At 37.7% G+C, this 20,073-nt stretch overlaps 2 protein-coding genes across 5 annotated transcripts; both read right to left on the reverse strand.

The window, feature by feature from the left end:
- Nucleotides 1-30: 30 nt before the first annotated feature.
- LOC149038359 (fibroblast growth factor receptor 4-like) lies at nt 31-13,186 on the reverse strand. Of its 2 annotated transcripts, none has more exons than XM_089184682.1 (16): nt 12,993-13,186; nt 11,225-11,305; nt 10,332-10,449; nt 9,655-9,993; nt 9,124-9,399; nt 7,436-7,759; nt 6,854-7,002; nt 6,157-6,475; nt 5,465-5,575; nt 4,778-4,965; nt 4,233-4,355; nt 3,248-3,315; nt 3,115-3,155; nt 2,357-2,456; nt 1,761-1,860; nt 31-1,352 (listed from the first exon to the last, which is right to left on the reverse strand). In XM_089184682.1, exons 2-16 carry the CDS (start codon nt 11,240-11,242, stop codon nt 1,290-1,292), a joined length of 2,337 nt encoding a protein of 778 aa, XP_089040808.1. In that variant the 5' UTR covers nt 11,243-11,305; nt 12,993-13,186; the 3' UTR covers nt 31-1,289. The 2 variants fall into 2 exon arrangements, 1 of the variants encoding a protein (XP_089040808.1); XR_016180371.1 differs by having other exon boundaries at nt 1,211-1,352; nt 1,761-1,843; nt 12,993-13,153.
- A 940-nt stretch (nt 13,187-14,126) lies between these two features.
- On the reverse strand, nt 14,127-18,685 carry LOC149038360 (myosin light chain kinase, smooth muscle-like). Of its 3 annotated transcripts, XM_089184690.1 has the most exons (9): nt 18,338-18,585; nt 18,137-18,195; nt 17,238-17,355; nt 16,805-17,134; nt 16,379-16,654; nt 15,902-16,210; nt 15,453-15,749; nt 15,186-15,334; nt 14,127-15,048 (listed from the first exon to the last, which is right to left on the reverse strand). In XM_089184690.1, the coding sequence occupies exons 3-9, from the start codon at nt 17,344-17,346 to the stop codon at nt 15,031-15,033; spliced, it is 1,488 nt and encodes a 495-aa protein (XP_089040816.1). In that variant the 5' UTR covers nt 17,347-17,355; nt 18,137-18,195; nt 18,338-18,585; the 3' UTR covers nt 14,127-15,030. The 3 variants fall into 3 exon arrangements, with proteins under 3 accessions (XP_089040816.1, XP_089040814.1, XP_089040815.1); XM_089184688.1 differs by lacking the exons at nt 18,137-18,195; nt 18,338-18,585 and adding an exon at nt 18,665-18,685; XM_089184689.1 differs by lacking the exon at nt 18,137-18,195 and having other exon boundaries at nt 18,338-18,644.
- Between the last annotated feature and the right edge of the window lie 1,388 nt (nt 18,686-20,073).

Consider the following 20,073-nt stretch of genomic DNA (forward strand, 5'->3'; position numbering starts at 1 on the left):
GATAATAACAAAAAACGAAAAATGAAAGTCGTTGAATGTATCTAGTTTAATCTACGGGAATAATCTTCCCCAAGTTCCGAAGACCAGTTAAATGATATTGCAATACTTTGCGCCGTAGTGAACGCTTGGCGAGATAGAACGCATATCAGTATTATGAGTCATTTTGTCTTATGTGGCTCCTGGCATACACCGCGATGATCTGTGATCGTCGAGCAATATCGAAAGAGTCCTGAGTGGTGATTAAGATAACATGGTGGCGAATCTTATCTCGGTCCTGAAATAGTGAAAATGTAAAATTCGTGCCACGATCAAGGAGTCGATTAAAAGTCTCAGCCCCCCTTAAGATTCGAGGCTAGCGACTTCACTAATTGGATGCTCTGAGTTCCTCGCAAGTCTCGCATATCGTCAGGATCAGCGACGTCAACGTGTAAAGAGCAAGATTTATGAGTTCTTACCCCTCTTTGAATTCCTACGGTAAATACAAAGTTTATAAACTCTTTCAGATTTCTGAACGAGATACAACAATTCTGTGGCTTCGGCTAGACTTGCAACTGATCGAGAAAAAAATGTTCCTAGGAAAGCGAAGCGTCAAAGACTTAAATAGCAAAATATTATGAAAAATAATAACGTAAAAAGGAGGCATTATTTTAAATCACCTATGCATCTATATGTTTTTTTCTATGCAATGATTGAGCTAGGATCATCTTTTTGAAGATAATCTGTGTAAATTAATAAGAAGTGAATAAGTCACACTTGTGATTCCCGTATAAAAACAATGTATTAAGAAAAAAATAATAAACCAGCAACTAAAATTAAAACAAGGATACACCGTTGTAATTATGAGTTTATCATCGCTAAGGGACAGTACTTTAATGTACAAAACAGATGTAATCTATTCGGAGCCCAGAGGCTATGTTAAATTGTGCTGGTTGACTATTCTAAAAATTAAAAAATTGACTCACATCTACATTTTAAAGTACATGCATAGCTATAACCAACTTAGAGTGGAAGCTCAGTAGATTTGAATTAAACCAAAAAATCACAAGGAAAAGTTATTATATAAGCGTTTACTCGAATAGCCAAACTGTCATTGAATGCCAGTATTCTACACCATCCTCCAGCGCATCCATTCCTGAAGTAATGAACTTGTTATTTCTCCCCATAATGGCAGGGTAAACAGGTGGCTTACGCCTGAAGTCTATCCACGTTTAATAGGTGACAAAATCTTCGATCTTCGATTTTGCACTTTCATGGCAACGTCTTCCACTTGTGTTGAACGTAAAGTTAACTCATACCCAAATAGCTTCCTTTTTGTTTTGCTCTTCGAAGTAAGTGACATTAATGTATGTTCTCTGGAAAAGTAAAGATGACACAGACTTTCTGAAATGCATGATTTAAAAATTCTTCCGACTGATCAGACTTGTTTTTTCCTCATCCTCGATAAACAAGGCCTGGAATGAGGGGATAATGCCTTTCCCATGATATCAAAGGAAACTCCTACTGCCCAAATTGAATGTTAAAACACATTCTGTAGCTTAACTGTTGCCAAAAATGGGAAGTCGACAGTAGGTTAACCAAAAATTTAGAAGCAACTCTCTACCTTCTTAGTTTGCTCCATTCCTTCGAGGAACCTCAGAAAAATTTTGCTCATTATTGTATGTTTCCTCTCTTATTATTCGAAATGGAAACAAAATAGCGATGAAATTCAGAAAACGAGAAGAAGAACATCAATATCAACTAAGCTTTACGGGCCCACTCACAGTCTCGTGCTGTAAAAGTTCCTCCAGCATCTGACAAAGCTGTTCAAATGATGGACGCTCGTCAGGGTTCCTCTGCCAACAGCCTAACATAATGTTATAACTAAAACGTAACGCAGAAAATACTATCAACCTAATGGCTTAAAGCTCAAACGGTTCTTTATTTTTGTTGCACCAAACTTAGACCCCAAAAAATAAAACCTTGCTTTTATAATCTACAGTTGCAACAGCAGTTTTCAGTAGAGTACGCCTGATCGTGTGGTTGCATGGAAAGACTGAAATAAAGCATTTGCCGACAGTCAAATTTTTCAGCATTGTTTATCATCACCTTGATATATATGGTCTTCATTAAAATAATCAAAAATAAGGATTTTTATCTTCATTTCCACAAATGAATGATAAAGACACTGAGGAGTAATGCAGGATAAAATTTGTGCGTGGATTAGTCACCTGAAGGGAAAAAAAAGGTGATTGGTGAAAAGAAAACCTTTGAAATAAAAGCACATGATGACCTATCACGTCAAGACAAGATGCAGAATGAGAGAAGTAACTGATATCGTCTGACAAATATACTTCGAGGCTTAATGTCTTGGACTTACAGCTCATCCGAACAATGCAGTGGTTTTGGCAATCTTGCTCCACCCTCCAGTAATTCGTAAAGCTCTAAAATGCCTTTGATACCCGTGTACGGTAGTTCCCCTAGAAACAGAAGGATCAAATGCAGTTCGGTGGTGATACCCTCCATCTCATAAGATGACAAAGGTCTATCAGTGTTAGTTAGAACCCTTCAACTAAGGATTTATGTGCAATGAAAACATTTGCTAAAATCAGAAGAAGATCCTCTTGTGCCTTGAAACGTCATGGTCAACCTTTAGTAAATCTACTAGGCAATCCTTTTTGATGCAACTTGGATGCTAGAAAATTTTATCAGCGTATCTTGATAATTCTATTTCGATTTTCTCTGCCACTCGCATCATTGATCGATGGCATTAAATTAGGGTCCCAATTCCTTACCTATTTTAGCCTGAACGCAAACCTTCATTATCAACACTTAAGCACGAGCGTTTCCATGCCGTCAGGAAAGTTAAAGACCTTGAGAAACGCAAGTCTGCGAGAGGTCTTCAAAGTGTCTAGCACTGATGCCATGCCCGGTAAACCTCTCCCTGACTCAAGTCTTCTCGCGGGCGGAGAAAGGCGCGCTCTGCGGCGCAAATGATGACGGCCTGCTCGCAAGCTACACCAGTTTAGAAAATTGGGATTGTGGGAGGAATGGGTGTGTTTAGCTTTTTTTTCTTCCAGGTCAAGATCTCAATCATTCAGTTTTAAACATAATTTTATCAATAGGGTTTTTACTTACCAAGAGTAACAATCTCCCACAGGGTTACTCCAAATGACCACCTATAGAGGAGTGTAGTATAAAAATAAGGCTTGGAAATTGTGAAGTCTCTATATAGTAATCCAATTTCAGCCTGGGAATATCGATAACTTACACGTCTCCCTTTATTGTACAAGTTCCCCTTAATGCTTCCATAGACATCCAAAGCCATGGAACTCGTCCCTATGATAAAGTTTCGGATATTAGTCAACGAATGCTTAGTTGATGATTATAGATATATGAAATTCATATATTTGCACTGCAGTGTAGAAACGAAATTAAGAGATCCTCGCAGCTAAGAATACTACTGAAACGAGTAGTTGAAAAGAGGACCTGAAAAAATTCAGGCCCGTACTGTGAAGAAACTAAATTAAGAAACGAAATTAAGAGATCCTCGTGTCTAAAATCATTATTTATCGCCTGGATGGTTTATTTGGACCAAACACATTGGCTTTTTAGCTCAGTTGGTAGAGCGCTGCACCGATATCGCAGAGGTCATGGGTTCAAATCCCGTACGGGTCTGAATTTTTTTTCAGGTCCTATTTTCCACTACTCGTTTTAGTAGTGTTCTTAGCTGCGAGGATCTCTTAATTTCGAATGCTTAGTTCTTACAAGAAATTGTTAATTACATACAATTTTATTGATCGCGAGGAGTGTTGTCACGAGCACAAACTAGCGGTTTGGCAACCCCCGGTAAAACTCAGCTACAGAGTCAAATAAAAAGTTTATTATAATCTTATTGTCGCGAGTCTGATTTGTGAGAACAGAGTCCCAGCTCAGTCTGATCCCAGCTCAGTTTCGCCGTAAAGGTAATATTTAAGGTTGTAATACTGTAACCACTTGACTTTCCTTCGTTTGACTGTTCAGAGAAGATTCATCAATGTGGTGAAGTCTTTCTGTGAGGTTCGTCGGTCGTGTTATGAGTGTTGTTAAAAGGTGGGAACCAATAGATATTTTGTTAAGGATTGTGAGTTATGCTGGCAAACCAGCTTTCCACCCAAAGTGAGTTAATGCGTGAGATAAAAAATTGTGTAGAGTTCCACTCAGCTGTCGGAATTCCAGTCATTAAGATCGTTCTGAGCAATAAGTAAAATATATACCTCTGTTGTCTTGATGTACTGCCCATCTGTGGATACGTCACGTGCCATTCCAAAATCAGCCACCTTGGCTACCAACCCTTTTCCAACAAGAACATTTCTGCACGCCAAGTCGCGATGAATGCACTGAACCACAGATAAAGGAAATTAAGTACTGCTGTTCTAGTCATGGTATGCACACCTATGTAAGTGTCATTTTCTCTATAATCATCAACAGGAATCGTGTCTCCTCAATTGTTATCAATTGTGCTAAACCATTCATTTTTTTCTGTTATTTCTGTTAACTAAGTTGGATTTAGTATTACTTTTTTTTCATTTTTTTCGCTTGTAATGTTCCGTTTATACCTTTTATTAATTTCGTTTCCCTTTCGCTCGCATTTCTCTTGAGACTTTTTTTGCTTCGCACTACTCTACGTGCGTACCATCTGCATTTCGCCGCTTTTAATCCGCAACTATTCAGTTTGCATTTACGGACAGTACGTAACAAAAATGTTACCAAAGTATATCTAGCAAAAACATGCACCTCACTCATGAATCCATGAACAGACCTGTTTACTTTCCAAGTGGCTCATGCCACTAGCGACGTCTGAAGCAATCCTCAATAATTCTCTCTCTGTCAGTCTTGACCATATGTTAACATAAGTTGGATCAACTTGGTGATTTTGGACGCGACTACTTCGAAGCAGTTTATCAAGACTTCCGCCACAGACAAATTCAGTGACGATGCAAAGAGGCTCTAGAGGTGAAAAAAAGAAACGTTGAAAACTTAAAGTGCTTCTGAAACATCACACTGCACTGCTGACTCGAGATATAAAACCTCTTTGGATTTGTTCTGACGGCCCAAAATAATCTCTTTACCAATGGACACAAATCAATCAATAAATCGATACATCATTTTTTACATACATGCTTACCATGGAAAAACTAGTTTCTTGGAAATATTTAACATTTAAAGGTATGCGTGCCAGTGAATCAAAAACGAATTAATTAAGTTTAATTTGGATTCAGTGAATTTGAAATCGGTTTATCGAAATTCATCTTACTGCATAGTTTTTTAAAACCTCTGGGCTGAAGGTGAAGACTTTCCCTAAATCATCGAAATAAGACGAAGGCTCTGCACCCACAGTACGATTGTTTTTTCTGAAATCTTATTTCCATCTCCGCTACACAAATTTTTATTGACACAACTTGCCCTCCAACGTTCGCCGTAACCTTTTGAATCACCGTTCCCTTACCTTCAAAGGTGCAAGCTCCGACCAAACTGACAATATTCGGATGGCGACCAACTTGGATAAGTGTCTCCAGTTCTTTGATTAGCGCCATTCGCTGCTGTCTGTCTTTGTTATCTGTCAAAGAAGACGTCGTATGAAAACTAACTTTATGATATAATAAAACAATAGTAATCTTTAATGAGGATGCCAACGTCATGAAGTGGTTTACAGAAGGGTCCTCAGAAAAATACTTGGTTCCCTTCTGCTCTAGGAGTTTTTTATCACCAAAAGGTATGTATGACGATGTTATCACTCAGGGTTTAGACGGTAAGTTTAAGTTGGCACGCCGCAAATCACAAATCTTGAAAATTTCCCCAATTTTTTTAAGGTTTCAATTCTGTCATTCGCTGTCCAGTTTGATATCCTGTCCTTTGCCATCACTAGCCTGACAATTTAAGGTTGATTGTTGTCAACATATCTGCTGCGATTCATTTTCCGACCTGTAATGTAAATTACTTTAGTTTCATATAGCATGCGCTTTGTAAGTTTATAAATTATTAAATTATAATTATTACTTGTAGAGGCTATCGTGCTTAACGATGATATGAATCCTAGTCTGGAAATTCAAGGACGGGTGAGATTTATCTTCCGTCAACACCCTCTGAAGGATATATCTTTGATCATTTAATCTCAAAAATATGTATTGATTTTTCAACCTTTCAGAATTTTCACCGCCACTGGAAGTTCATTTCCATCAGTTCTTAGGTAAACTCCTTTCTTAACCTCTCCAAACTCTCCTTTGCCAAGTTTCTCCTCTGAAATAGTCAGTCTATCTCTGGGAATCTCCCAGTTTCTGTCAACTGCCATCAATTGTAAATAAATTTCGTTTTCAACAACTTCGTTTTCGCCAGTAGTAGATGGATCTGTGTGTTGACCATCATCGTTTAATGCAGACTGGCTGTTTCGTAACTGATTTATCGTATCGTTTGTGTTTGTGATTTTAATCGCAAAAGCCTCTTGAGTCCTTCTAAAAATCTGATTTGACAAAAGAAAAAGATTATATCACGTCAGTATGCTTTTAAAAAACCTTTAATGTGTACCCCAAAGGGCGGATTTTTTTATCGTGCCCATATCTGTTGACCTCATTAAAACCGAAACTAAATTAATAACAAAGTTCACAACAAAGGTAAATCAAAAGAAGGCTATTAGAGATCAAAATAAATGTATGCAAACTTAATGCGAGAAAATAAAGCTGAACAAGTCCAGATTAGTCAACTCAGTTTTGAATTTCATTGAAAATTTGCGAATCAATGGCAGGACCAGCTCTTAGTTAGTGAGGAAAAACCTGTACAGTTTCGGGATAATTATTGGGAAAATGGGAAAAGGCGATGATTAAGCGATTTAAGCACCTACCTCCTGGTCTAGTAGGTAGACTGATCTCTTTTCCATTCTCCACTTGATAACAGATAGAATAAAGATGATAATAAGAATTGAAGTCCCAGTTATCACGGTGGAAAAAATGATTTCAGACCCATTTTCGTTGGTGATCGTTCCGTTATCAGCTGAAATTGCGAGATTTAGCAAAAATATTCAATTGTATAAAAAATACTCTGCTAGAGATAAAGCACCAGTAGAGCACACGGTTAATTAAAAGGGTGGTGAATTTCCTTTCGAAAAAAAAAAAAAAATGCCCAAAGGCACTGAAGTAGCCCTTGGATGAAAAAACTGAAAACAAGGATGTCTCCTGCCAAGAAATAAAATCCAAACTCCAGGCTTTGGATCGCATTGATTTTGACATAATCATGTTTCTTAATTTGCATCATTGCTTTTGCAAAAAAAGATTTTTAAACTTAATTCTAGCCGATCTTCCAACCTAAGGCTTCGAAGAAGTTTTGGAAAACATTCTTTGTAACTAAAACAGAGGAAATTTTATCTTTTCGGTAACTTTCCGCTATGGTCCGATATCTTATTTGTGAATCAGAGCTGTAAGCTTACCCTTCATAGGTGAACGTTCCTCATCGCGTTTTGCGATCATCAGTGTGGCTTCCTGGGAAGATATGTTTCCCAACGAGTTTTTAGCAACGCAACGATATCTTAAGTGCTTTTCTCTCCCCTCGTTGATTACAACAGTGAGGATGGAGATGTTTTGACTTCGAATCACTGCATCTTCAACTTTGGAGTTGTTTTTTAACCAACTGATCACTGGAAGTGGGGAGCCATTTGCTGCACACGAGAGATTAACAGTCACAGTGGTGGCATCATCGTCAACATACACAGTTGTGTCTTGGGGATGAATGGAGAACACTGGCTTCCACACCACTAAAAGTAACAACAACGGTTACACAAACATTGTACTGAATAGTCCAGACACCCGAGGATCACATTATTTTAGTTGACACGAAGGGGGATCAGTTGCCACCAACAGAGTTTGAGAGGGGTGACTATAAAGAATTCACTTAAGGCCACCTGCCAATGAGGAGGAGGGGGAACATAAGAATATTTTTACCATAACTGTGGAAATTCTTGTGCGCTATTGGTCGAGAACTGCTATTAATAAAGTTATAGACGATAATAATGACGTATCATGTAACGCAACGGTCGGTAATCCTCGCCATGTCGGATAAGGTATTTATCGCCAAAAACAATTGCAAAGTTTTGAGATATAGACAGAAACACACTTCAAAAATTTCCAGATCGGTATACTTAGAGAAATTTTCAGAAGAACAACTTGTCGAGATAGAAGAAAAAGTGGAGGTAAATCTTCAGAAATAGAAATCCGGTTTTCAGTGTACAAATACTTGCCGATGCCGAATCAAACGGCACTAAAATCAAAACTGAGTGGGCAATAAAAAACGATACAGGGTAACAGTGTCTATTGCCATCCATCTCTTACTGGTGTTTCACTGTAGAAGTCATTCAATAACACAAATGAAAACAAACAACAAAGCCACGATCGATCATGTCCTGTGCACGTAATTTTACAAAAAAAAAATTCAACTTGCATGGAAATTCATCGTTATTGTAAAGAAGTAAATCGACCACCATTTTTCATCGTCGATATCCTTATCGATCATAGAAATGTTCAAAGGTTGCAGTGAAGCCACTCGGCTGTTCCTCGTAGTTTCACTTTAATTTTGTGCATTATCGACGTCATTTCTTTGATCATTGAGGTTATAGACAAAAAAAAAAGGAAAATGGAAAAATTATGGTCAATTTGTGAAACGGAGCCTTATGGGGGAATAGAGTAAATTTCATTGTAACACAACTAAAATTTTCCGACCCCTCAACCCCATCCCCACCCCCTCCCCTTTAGGCAATGGCTTATGACCAGTCCCTAAAGCTCGAGATTGAAACATGAACACTCTCCAGCAACTGTTGCATGTGGTCTTTCAGAAGCATTATCATTCTATAATGGTTTTTAACAACCGCCGTAATCAACAGGAAAAAAAATTGTTTTCAAGCATTCGGCGGTCCATGGAATCCATCAGGGACTCGATGTGGTAGATGGAATATTGTAATTGTCAATTTTATGAATATATGAAGAAAGTCGAAAAACGCAAAATTATGTACATACGTGCACGTGTGGTGAGTTTCCTGCATACGGGATATGATCATCACCTTTAAACACATCTCATCATTTGAACATTATTATGCTCTTTCAAAAAATTGAAATGTTTCAACACCTCTTAGATTTACAGGAGCTGATCTGCTCTGCCCCTCTGTGCTGTTTGCCTCGCACCAATACTGTCCTTGGTCGTGAGGGTGTACAGATTCAAAATTCAATATCGAATAACTTTGTGACCCCATCACAGAAGTACTTGAAAGGCTATTACCGTCTTTGAGCCAGGTGATGGAGGGACGGGGAACACCTGATGCATTACAGCTGAGTTTGGCTTTACTAGATTTTAGAAAGTCGACTTCACGAGGCTGGTGATGAGTAAAAAGCGGAGGTGATGGCTCTACGATTAAACAAGAAAAACGAAATTTAAAATTAGAGAAAACACGTCGAATTACACACTTTCCTTTATGACCAATATGATATGAAATTGTTGTTTACCCGTCAATTCAAATTGATGCATCTTCGTGGTCTTTTCACGAAAAATTATATAATGTAAGTCTTACCCGAAATGAAATGTCATGTAGATACCAAACTAAATGTGAGCTACTTCATTTGCTATATTGTATAACTAGAAACAAATAATACAAAATATTACTTTTAAACATCAACGCCATCGTTCCCATTGTGCATCCAGCGTGACTGGTTGAAATGCAGGTATAATTCCCAGAGTTCTCCTCGGTGGCGTTTTGAATAAAGTATTTGCACACTTTTGAACGTTCGTAATGTGAGTCACTATTGCCACCACCACAACTAAATTCTCTCTTGTAGTCATCGTTGAAAAAATACTGTATCCAGTAGGGTAAGTAATATTTATGATTCGAGAAAGGTGGATGATTGCTTGTACAAACGACTGTTATATTATAGCCAGTTGGAAGAACATGCTCATTCGGGAATTCCAAGTTGTTCATGTCCACGGTCGGCACCATTGAGAATGCTAAAATAAAAGTAGGTAAAACAAGAATGTCAAGATTCCATGCCAAGACAAACTTATCAGAAATAAAAGAACATGGAATAAGATTGATATGATCTGCAGTTTTGTAAATGTCCAGCCATAAAGTCAGCAATTACTGGGACTAAGATTTCTTTGATTTCTTTCTATTACCGTTTTAGCCAGGCAAAGTACTGACCTAGACATCAATCATTAAAATTTCAAATCATGTCTCTTCCAAGTAATAGCTGTATTTTATCAAAACGAGGAGAATTCAAAGATATTTGAAGTAAGCTCAGAACTGTTGAAAAAATTGACGTATGTTTTAAACTGTAGGAACTTACGTTTAGTCGCTTCTTCAGCTGATGAACATCTGTTTCCCAAAGCCCCAAGTCGTTTCTCAAGTAAGAATAAAACTACACAGATAACCAATGGCATTTTACAGCCGATTTTAGTCAAATCCTGAAAATCACAAACTATGGATATGACATACAATTCATTCTGTATTTAGTTGTTTAAAGACATAAGCACGAAAGTTGTACCGATTGTGGTCGACGACAAGTTAAAAGTAGTGTACAAGTTGGGGTATTACTAAGCATATTTTCTATATCTTGCTTCTTTGCAACCGAGATACCTCGCCTCTATAAAAAGCGAAGTGAATTTTTAACCCATAACTTATATTTAGAAACTCATATCGCATTTCAGACTCATCACTGAGGCAAAAAGTAGTGGATAGGAAATGAGCTGTCAAGTATCAGTCTAATTTTTTTTGTGAAAAGCCCCGAAGTAATAAATTCTTAAGGTTGATAATTGTATCTGAGGCGCGAAATCCTGGGTACACCTGTCAAGATCATTTCGCTAAAAAGCAAATGAAATACTTCTCTATCTTGACCTGTCACACCAAAAGGTTGTTGATGTAAGGGGGTTAGAGGAGAACTCAGTCCTTACTGATAAGATTCTTGCAAAAAAACCGAGGGAATCTAACCAGGTTTGAGAGAGATTGAGAAAGAGAGTGAGGACAGTAAGAAAGATACAAATTCTTATAGGGTCCATCAATTTAATGTTTCATGTAGATTAAAAGCTGAGCTTCTTACGTCGCTAAGGCAAAGGCGGTCAGTTTAATATGCAAAAGTAAACCAAAAGGAGCGAATCGAATCAATGTAGTCCCCACGATAGCCTTCACTCATTGCTAATCCACTGCAGTTGACCGCATCGCAATGACTACGATTTGACTTACCTTTTGGCTCATTGGCATCTTAAAGCTTTGTTGTCTTTGATATGCTTTCGTCAGATTTCCACAAGTATCTGCGTCTTAATGCTGTAGCAAGAGAATACAAAGCGTTTATATTCTCTTGATCGCGGGCAGGACAGTTTTTTTTCCCGCCAGCCACATCAAACTTTTTGGTGTGTCCGTTTGTTTTGAAGTGACAATTTTGGCAAGGTATCTTGCGCATAACTGCTAAGGCTACCTTTGTGGTCAACTTACACTTTCAGAATCTGTGATTTTGTCTTTTCTATGATCAATGAGTCAGATTAACGATTAAAAGTTTCGAAAGACATGCGACAAACATTTTGGAGGACCTAATTTAAATCTAAAATGAGCGAAAAGTAAAACAATAACGTTGTTATCTTAAAGAGAATGGTGGGTTATTAATTTTGGCAAATTCTAAAAGAAATGTGCTGCCGGATTTGAAAATAAGCTGACATTCTAAACTGATGTATATTTCCATAGATATATTGAATTATTTGCCCTTAGATCAAAATTAAGTTTACTGGGTAGAATGTTACGAATCCTTGAGATTCGGTCAAGTCTCAAGTTTAATAGATTCTAGGATCCAATAATTTTAGTTTATTGGGGCCCCTATTAAGACATCAAAAATTGAAAAAAATAAATAAAAAAGGATCATAAAGAAAATTATGTATTACCTTTAAGTTTTGAAGGTGCTTTTAGACATTGGAAAAATTGCGAAAATATACCCATCACTTTGGAGATTTCCAAAGACAAAATACCATGCATCACTGCAACCACCGTGACTACACATGCAAATCATCTTGTAGTTGTGCTACTCGTTGCTGTTATTTGTTTTTCAGCAAACCTTTTATCCAACACTCTCGACTTAAACAAAGTAAGCATATAAAGCAAATTCAATGCATAATTGTCGCAAAGGTCCTCGCAACTATATTGCCCTTGGAGAGGTACCGAAGCGTCCAAGGGAATATTACACCGTAATAACTAAATTTTATTTTTTCTAATATTTGTCCTTATTATTGCTCTTTATTTCCTCGAAGATTTTCACTACCGCAGAGGTAAACATGTGAGGCTTTTTACCAACCGAAATTTACCATTCTTGAAATATCATTGGAATTATCTCATTCCATTAGAGAAAAAAAAGTCGTTCCGTCTATGCTTTCCAGAATTGGAGTTAGCGGCTTACTCTCACCTTTTATAAATATACATGACGTGCAAGTTTTGAAAGTGGTTCACGTGCGTCACGCTTCACTACGTGCCCACGAGTTCCGGTTCAGTTGCATGTCGGCCATTATCCTTGGTTAACTCATCCATTTAATTTTACGATGAAATTGATCAAAACAACACTTTGCTTTTCATGGGAGCAATACATATAATTCACAATTGTAAGTAATATTCCAGGCAATGAAAAATTCACGATATTATATAGACTAAGTGGTATATCACCCGTTGCAGCGTGTCGGAAAACACAGGGTTATGTATTTGTTGAACGTCATCCCACGATGATTGCTGATGCGTCGGTGAGATGATATGCATATGTTTCATAAACCCTTCTCTAAATACCTAATAATCTCGAATGCATGATCTAAAAAAAATCGGTTTAAAGTAATAGAAAAGGGTAATCGGGAAATCTACAGCAAATTACTGTCATGAAATCTATGCCTTTCATACCTTTGGGTGCGACAGCGGAAGTCAAAATTTCTGTAAACAAACTTCAATAAGGTGGAAAAAACGATGAAGTTGTGAAACGTCCTACCTTGCACTCTTCTTCCATTGACCAAGCAGTATATATATTTTTCTGACGCGAGTTTCATCTTTCTTATGACGCAAATGGCTACCTAGATGAACTGATGCTGTCAATCCACTGACACAGCCACCAATTATCTAACTGGTTTGCGTGATGTTTAGTCTAGAGTTACCTGTAGCGAGCCGGGCTAAATGAACTGGAATAAACCAATTAAACTGGAATTGAATAAGAGACCAACCCCGATAATTTCATTTAAAAATAGAAAAAAACTAACTTTTAAAACATGTGCTTATATACATCCGGTTTCGTTACGTAAAGACTGGGATTGCGGAAAACGATGATATGTGATAGACATAACAAACTTCAGCACTGAGGAAATATATATACCAGCGAGCGTGGCTTTTCTGCAGAGAATCTCTAACATTAGCCTTCTTGCTCATTGCAAATTTAAACTACGTCCATAAATGAAATTTTTAACAACAATGACCACTTCATATTGGGCTTACAAGCTTTATTACGAGTCCATTACGGGCTGATATAACTGGCTGGCGTGAAAGCGAAATGTTTTAAAGGGAAGAGCACCACAGCTTGTGCTCTTCAAAATAACTCAATAAAATGTTCAAAGCCGAAGTTCAATGCGGAAGTTCGTTGCAATCATCGGCAGCCTTGTCCTCTTTATCCCTTAAAGAAACCATGACAATTCGATGAACGTGAAATTGGATTTCAAATTTTTAACAGCCTACATCATAATTAAGACAGACGCTAGTGCGATTACAATTCCCCCCTTCCCCGTTTAACTTTTAAGTTCCTGTTTTCAATGGACCATTCCATTTAGCCAGCCTGGCTGTGTAACCCACTGGGATACATCAAAGATGCTAAAAATGGATCACAAAAGTTGCACGACTCTAGATAGCGAAAGTTCATCACAAGCCACCCTTACTGATAGTTATCTTTTTATCTTACCATTCCAGCCAGACTGTTGGTCTCCTGTTAATTGTTTAGGATATCACAACTTTTAAAAACTCAAAGCATCAGAAAGTTCTTGATAATAAAATCCAAGAACAAAACTCTGTGACTTGTTATAAGGGAATTGAACCTAAGTATAACATGCATTGAGATTTAAAGTCAATCACCAACTACAACTCTCTTCCATAACCGATTTTATTTACCATTTGCTTACAGGTGAGGAAGTTGATTGATACAAAATAGGGCATCATGCAAAACATGCGGAAAGAACATGGATAAAGGCAAAACAAAAACAGCTAAACGATCGAGTAATAAAAAAGGGTATAATATCATACAGCGAACAACTAATAAGGTGGCGAAGACATTTGTTTGTTACAATGTATGTACAGGTAGAGAAATTAGGGGCCTGTAGAAAACCACAATGCAGACTGTAAGGTGGAGGTGGCGAAACAAAGGATTTAATGAACAAAACAATAGCTCAACACCTGTTCTTAAAACCTCTTTACATTTCCTGAAAGCTCCATGCTAAATAAAAACCTGAAATCGCCTATTTTTAGGGCAGTCTAAGAAAGGGATGCCGATGACCTATTATTCATTAAGAACTCTTGGCCGCATCCCAATTAAAGCTGAATGGAATGTTTGGCGTCTTTAGAGACGTTAAACTGGTAAACACATCAATCTACTCTTAGTAGAAAATAATTTTCTTAATGATGTTTTCTCCGGCCTCGTGTGATCGTGAATTTCCTAAATTGGGAAAATTTCACCATAAGCAATTTTTGAAGGACAGTCCATTTTGATGATTCTGAGCTGCCTAGAAGTTTTCTACATGTTATAGGCATTGTCCCTTTACCTGAACAATTGTCTGCTAAATAAGTAAAAAAAAAAAAAAAAAACATGAAGGCATCGTGGAGGCGAGTCGAAGTACTTCAATTCCACTTTTGTTAGATACAAACTATGTGACAGTGCAAAGGATAAAATTTCACAGATTTGTAAATGCCAAGTTTGTCATCTGATATCGCGGGGCTTTGCTGTTCCCTATTTGTTGACTTATCATATCGTCTTGGGTGTGAAGATGTGGGAATTAGTTATCTTCTCTCATCTGGAAGACCAATATAAACAGATATCACCGTTTTAGACTGCACTATAGTGTATATCTAATAAATCAGTCTCTGTCAATAAGTTTTTCACAAAAAAAAAAACAACAACGACAGGAAAGTAACATTTGTACCATCTTACCTTTTTCGCGATGTTGAATTTGGCATTTTTATTTCTGACGTGAACCAAAAATATTGAAATGACAATAAGAAGTAGTACAAAAGCTCCTGTAGCAACTGGGACCCACACAGCTTTGGAAATGCACAATGTGGAATGAGAGGATTCTTCATCTAAAATGAAAAATAATAAAGTTAAGAGCGCGATGTCATTATAATGCAGGATTACCTATTTTATAATGGCCTCAGGTACACAAAAAGTTTGAACGACTCAGCCTCTTTTTATCCTTGCCTGTTATGACGAGTACTGCCTCCTGTGAGATTGCATTTCCCGCGAATCTTGTTGCTTCGCATGAATAACGACCAACGTGGCTCTCACTCACGGGGTAGATCTTGAGCACAGAAGTGGCACTTTGCTCTCCTGAGTAGTAATCAATGTTACCGTCCACATTTGCTGAACCATCTTTTAACCACACGATTTGTGGGACAGGACTACCCTCCACGGCACACACGAAAACCACGTGGTCTCCTGTGATAGCCTTGATGCTTCTTGGCTGGAAATAGAAAGGGCGTTGTCCCTTTGTAATACCTAGTATCAAAAATTAAGACCCTTAGCCTATGTTAGGGTTGATGCAACCGGAATAACAGAAGAAGATAACAGCGAAATTATTCCAGCAGTATATTAGTCGTTAAGCGTTCATCTTTATACATAACAGGATAAAATACAACCCAAGCAGGCACCTGAATGTTGAATCTGTTCACGGACTACCAGCACTCCCTCTTTTGATGACACTTCTCCGAGAGAGTTCTTGGCAATGCATTTATATCTTGCGAAGGTTTCCTCTTTTGTCACACTTTGAAGCACAAGAAATGAGCTGCTGCCATTCTGAACCACCATGCCACCAGTCAAGGAAGAGTCGTTCTTTAGCCAAGTTATAGAAGGACGAGGGAAACCAATGACCTTGCAGAAGAAGATCACCTTTATATTTGTTTCCTCCAGGTTTAAGGAGACGTTGCTTGGGTGAACCAGTATGACTGGCATTGAGAGAACTGCAGTGAAAGGAAAGTTGATATTCATTGGGTTACAGTGAAGATACCAAGAAAACACTTCAGCTGATAGAAAAATGTAAATGAAGCATGCAACCAACACCTGACCGCTTGAGAAAGCAATGAAATAAACACGATGATTAAACGGTGTCTGAGCTAGAAATAACTAACCCTTAATAGTCGTATTGATGGATGTTCTCCCTCCTTCTGAGTTCTTTGCCTCACACCAGTACTCGCCCCCGTCATATGATGTAACGGATTCCAAGGTTAGTTGCGAAATTCCCTGTACGTTCTGGATGTTCCTTCCAAAGAGGGGCCTGCCATCTTTATACCAAGTGATTTTAGGTTTGGGAGATCCTCTTGCCTCACATGTAAAGTTGACTGTACTTCCATAGGAAACGTTGAAATCCTGAGGTGGGTTTAAAGTTACGGTTGGAAGTGTCGGCTCTAAGCAGTGAAAAGGGAAAAAAACTCGCTGTGTAAGTCTTAGTTTCAAAATCATTTTGCTAGTTTTAATTTAACTTTTCGGCCCCTTGTGCACAACTAAAGCAAATCAAGGGCTAAAAGGACAAAATTGACAAATAACAGCAGACTTACTTTCAAACTTGACGGGTAATGTCCCAATAATGCACGACAGCTGGTTGCGTGCCACACAGGTATAATTTCCAGAATCAGCCTCTACGGAATTCACAATGGGGTACGTACATATTTTTGAGTCTTCGCTGTCGCTGCTTCTACCACCGCAACTTCTTACGTAGGCATCATTAAAGAAAATCTGCATCCAATATGGCTGACCATAGTATGGGTTTCCATAGAATTTTTCGGAAATATTACTGATGCAAATAATTGAGTGATTATAGCCTGTCGGTAACATCCCTTCATCTGGTGCTTGCGAGGTTTCGATCGTTAGTGATGGGGAGTAAGGATCTGCCACAAGAAAGAATCGGAAGTCGTTGGTCACTAGAGGTATATTCAAAATTCTGTCTGAATATTACTATAATCATGTTAAAAAAAAAAAGCAGTTACTTACACTGATGCTGCATTTGCATAGAGACACAGCTTGCTTGTGTAAGATTTAAAGAAAGAAGCAGTGAGCCAAATCCTATAAGCAAAAGATGACTTATGCTTCCTTGTTTCATTTTACTTGCCTGGAATCGGAAAAAGTATATTTATTAACACCGAACAAATTCAAAGTGAGAACTGTATACGTTAAAATACGATTGAAATGTTAATGAAAAGATGCACCTGTCGAAAAATGCTTATCCTGATGGGGCAATTCAATAACTTCCTCGAGAACAGAAATTTCTAAATAATGGATTAAAAATTTACTATGACAAACTAAAGAAAGCCATGATGTTTCTCCAATGCTCCCTTGTTCTTTTTGTTTCTCCGGGAGAACGCAAAACAACAAATAAATAGGACAACAAACGATCCAACAAACAGGTGAACTGCTAAATAAACACAAAAAAATTAAATCACTTGATCCTAGCCTTGTCAGTAACCCATACACGGCTCGCTAGGGTCCCAGGTAAATGCCTCCTTTCGGTTTCAGCTGCGTTTTATCTCCCCTTGGAGAGCGTAAGAAGTTTTTTGTTTTCTAGCAAGAGATTCTCAAAGATAACATTTATTGATTCATGCACGGCATGGCCTGAGGTATCGTGCTCTTAATTCACATGTCTAAAACTCAGAGCTTCTCTATTCCTTTGGTTTTGAAGGAAGGAAACACGTCATTTTCTATCGAAGAGAAGCAGCTGCGCAGAGATAAATGTTAAGCGGACCACAACTGGCCACATGGTACATGCGGTTTTGGATTGAGTTTGACTTCTCTGTAAGTTCGTATTAAACTTATGTTTTGTGCCTTGGTTGGACATGGAATGTTTTAGCTCTTGAGAGCGACATAAATTTCCAAGTACAAAATTTTCTGCATACATTCCCAATATTCTTGTCTGTGAAGGCTTTCTCGTCAAATTGTTTGGGGCTATTGTTCACTATTAAAAAAGCGAGTTCGTGAATGCCAGCACTATAATTGCTAAAACACAAATGGACTAAAATACAAACTACTAGGTTACATCCCCTGTCTATCTGTTAAAGCTGTTAGGAGTGTAAATTGATGAGTTTTGTGTGGAATACCTTTCAGTTCTTTCACTCGTTTTACTGGCTTCCTGCGCCTCTCACTGCTTGTGAACAACACCCTCTGTTAATTTTTCTTTGAGCATATGCACTTAATTTTGTTACTGTCAATATTATTATTTGAAAATTTAATCATTATGCAGGGTCAGCTATGCGGATTTCATTACTGCTTCTAAAAAAAGGTCAAGACTTCCTGTAGCATGTAAAATTAGACTTAGACTATTTCTCACCATCTAACATAAATTCAAGTAAAAGTATTGTGCATTGAATATGGAGATATAAAGAATATTTTTTTTATTTACGTCAACTGGATAGAATTATTCATACACTCATGTTTTATTGACGTAAATATCACAATGGACAACCTGCACAAACTTCCTGTGTCAATCTTGTTATTGAAGCTTTAAGGCCTCCGGTCCTCCTTTGTTCTCACAGGTCTGAAAACTAAGAGGATCCTTTGTCACGAAAACAATCTTACAAAAACATTTCAACTTGGGTAGTCATTTCCGGTCGTTTTATGGTTGAGATGAAGTCAATGCGATTATCGTTTAGCCCATAATTGGTTTCTAGTTCCAGTTTATTTGTTTTTGACAAGGAAAAACCAGCGAGCTTAGCTTATCTGCAGAGAATACCTAACATTAGCCTTCTTACTCATGTAAATTTAACCTACGTCCAGAAATGAAATTTTAACAACAATTAAGACCTTAAGCCTATGATGATATTGGGCTTACGAGCTGCACCAACTGGCTGGCGTAAAAGCGAAATGTTTTAAAGGGAAGGGGCGTCACAGCTTGTGCTCTTTAAATAACTAAATGAAATGTTCAAAACCGAAGTTCAATGCGGAAGTTCGTTGCAATCATTGTCAGCCTTGTCCTCTTCCTTCCTTAAAGAAACCATGACAATTCGATGAACGTGATATATGTCTCTTACGATTGAATTTTAAGTTTTATCAGCCTACATCATGATTAAGACGGACGCTAGTGCGATAACAATTCCGCCCTTCCCCATTTAACTTTAAAGTTCCTGTTTTCAATTGACAATTCCATTTAGCCAGCCTGGCTAAATGGAATTGTCAAAGATTCTAAAAATGGATCATAAAAGTTGCATGACTCTAGATAGCGAAAGTTCGACACAAGCCACCCATACTGATAGTTATTTTTTTATCTTACCATTCCAGCCAGACTGTTGGTCTCCTGTCAATTGTTTATGATATCACAACTTTTAAAAACTCAAAGCAACAGAAAGGTCTTGACGATGAAATCCAAGAACAAAACTCTGTGACTTGTTGTGAGGGAACTGAACTTAAGAATAGCATGTATTGAGATTTAAAGTCAATCACCGACCACAACTCTCGTCTATAACCGATTTTATTTTCCATTAGCTTACAGGTATGGAAACTGATAGGTAAATCAAAGTGCTCTGTGAGCAAACTCCTGAATTGACAGATGACTTACATTATTTTTGGATTATATTTAATGTTATCTGGTACAGGGAATTTTGTGGTTGATTGTCATATTTAGAGTACGAGCAGTAGTTCAGTATTCGCTAATGTAGCAAAGAAACAAAGTAACGTTGGGATAAGAAGGCATTACAATTGAAATGATCATGCTATTACATTTGACAAGGGTGGATGATGTCATGTGTTTTAAACGTCTATCATTTTTGTTTCTGGTTCAACTAAAAAGGTTGGAAGTAAATGTGGGTAAAAAGTGAAATTTACTGTCTTTCATTGTAAA

This window comes from Pocillopora damicornis, chromosome 10 (genome assembly GCF_964200805.1).
Source record: "Pocillopora damicornis chromosome 10, jaPocDami1.2, whole genome shotgun sequence".
Classification (NCBI taxonomy): domain Eukaryota; kingdom Metazoa; phylum Cnidaria; class Anthozoa; order Scleractinia; family Pocilloporidae; genus Pocillopora; species Pocillopora damicornis.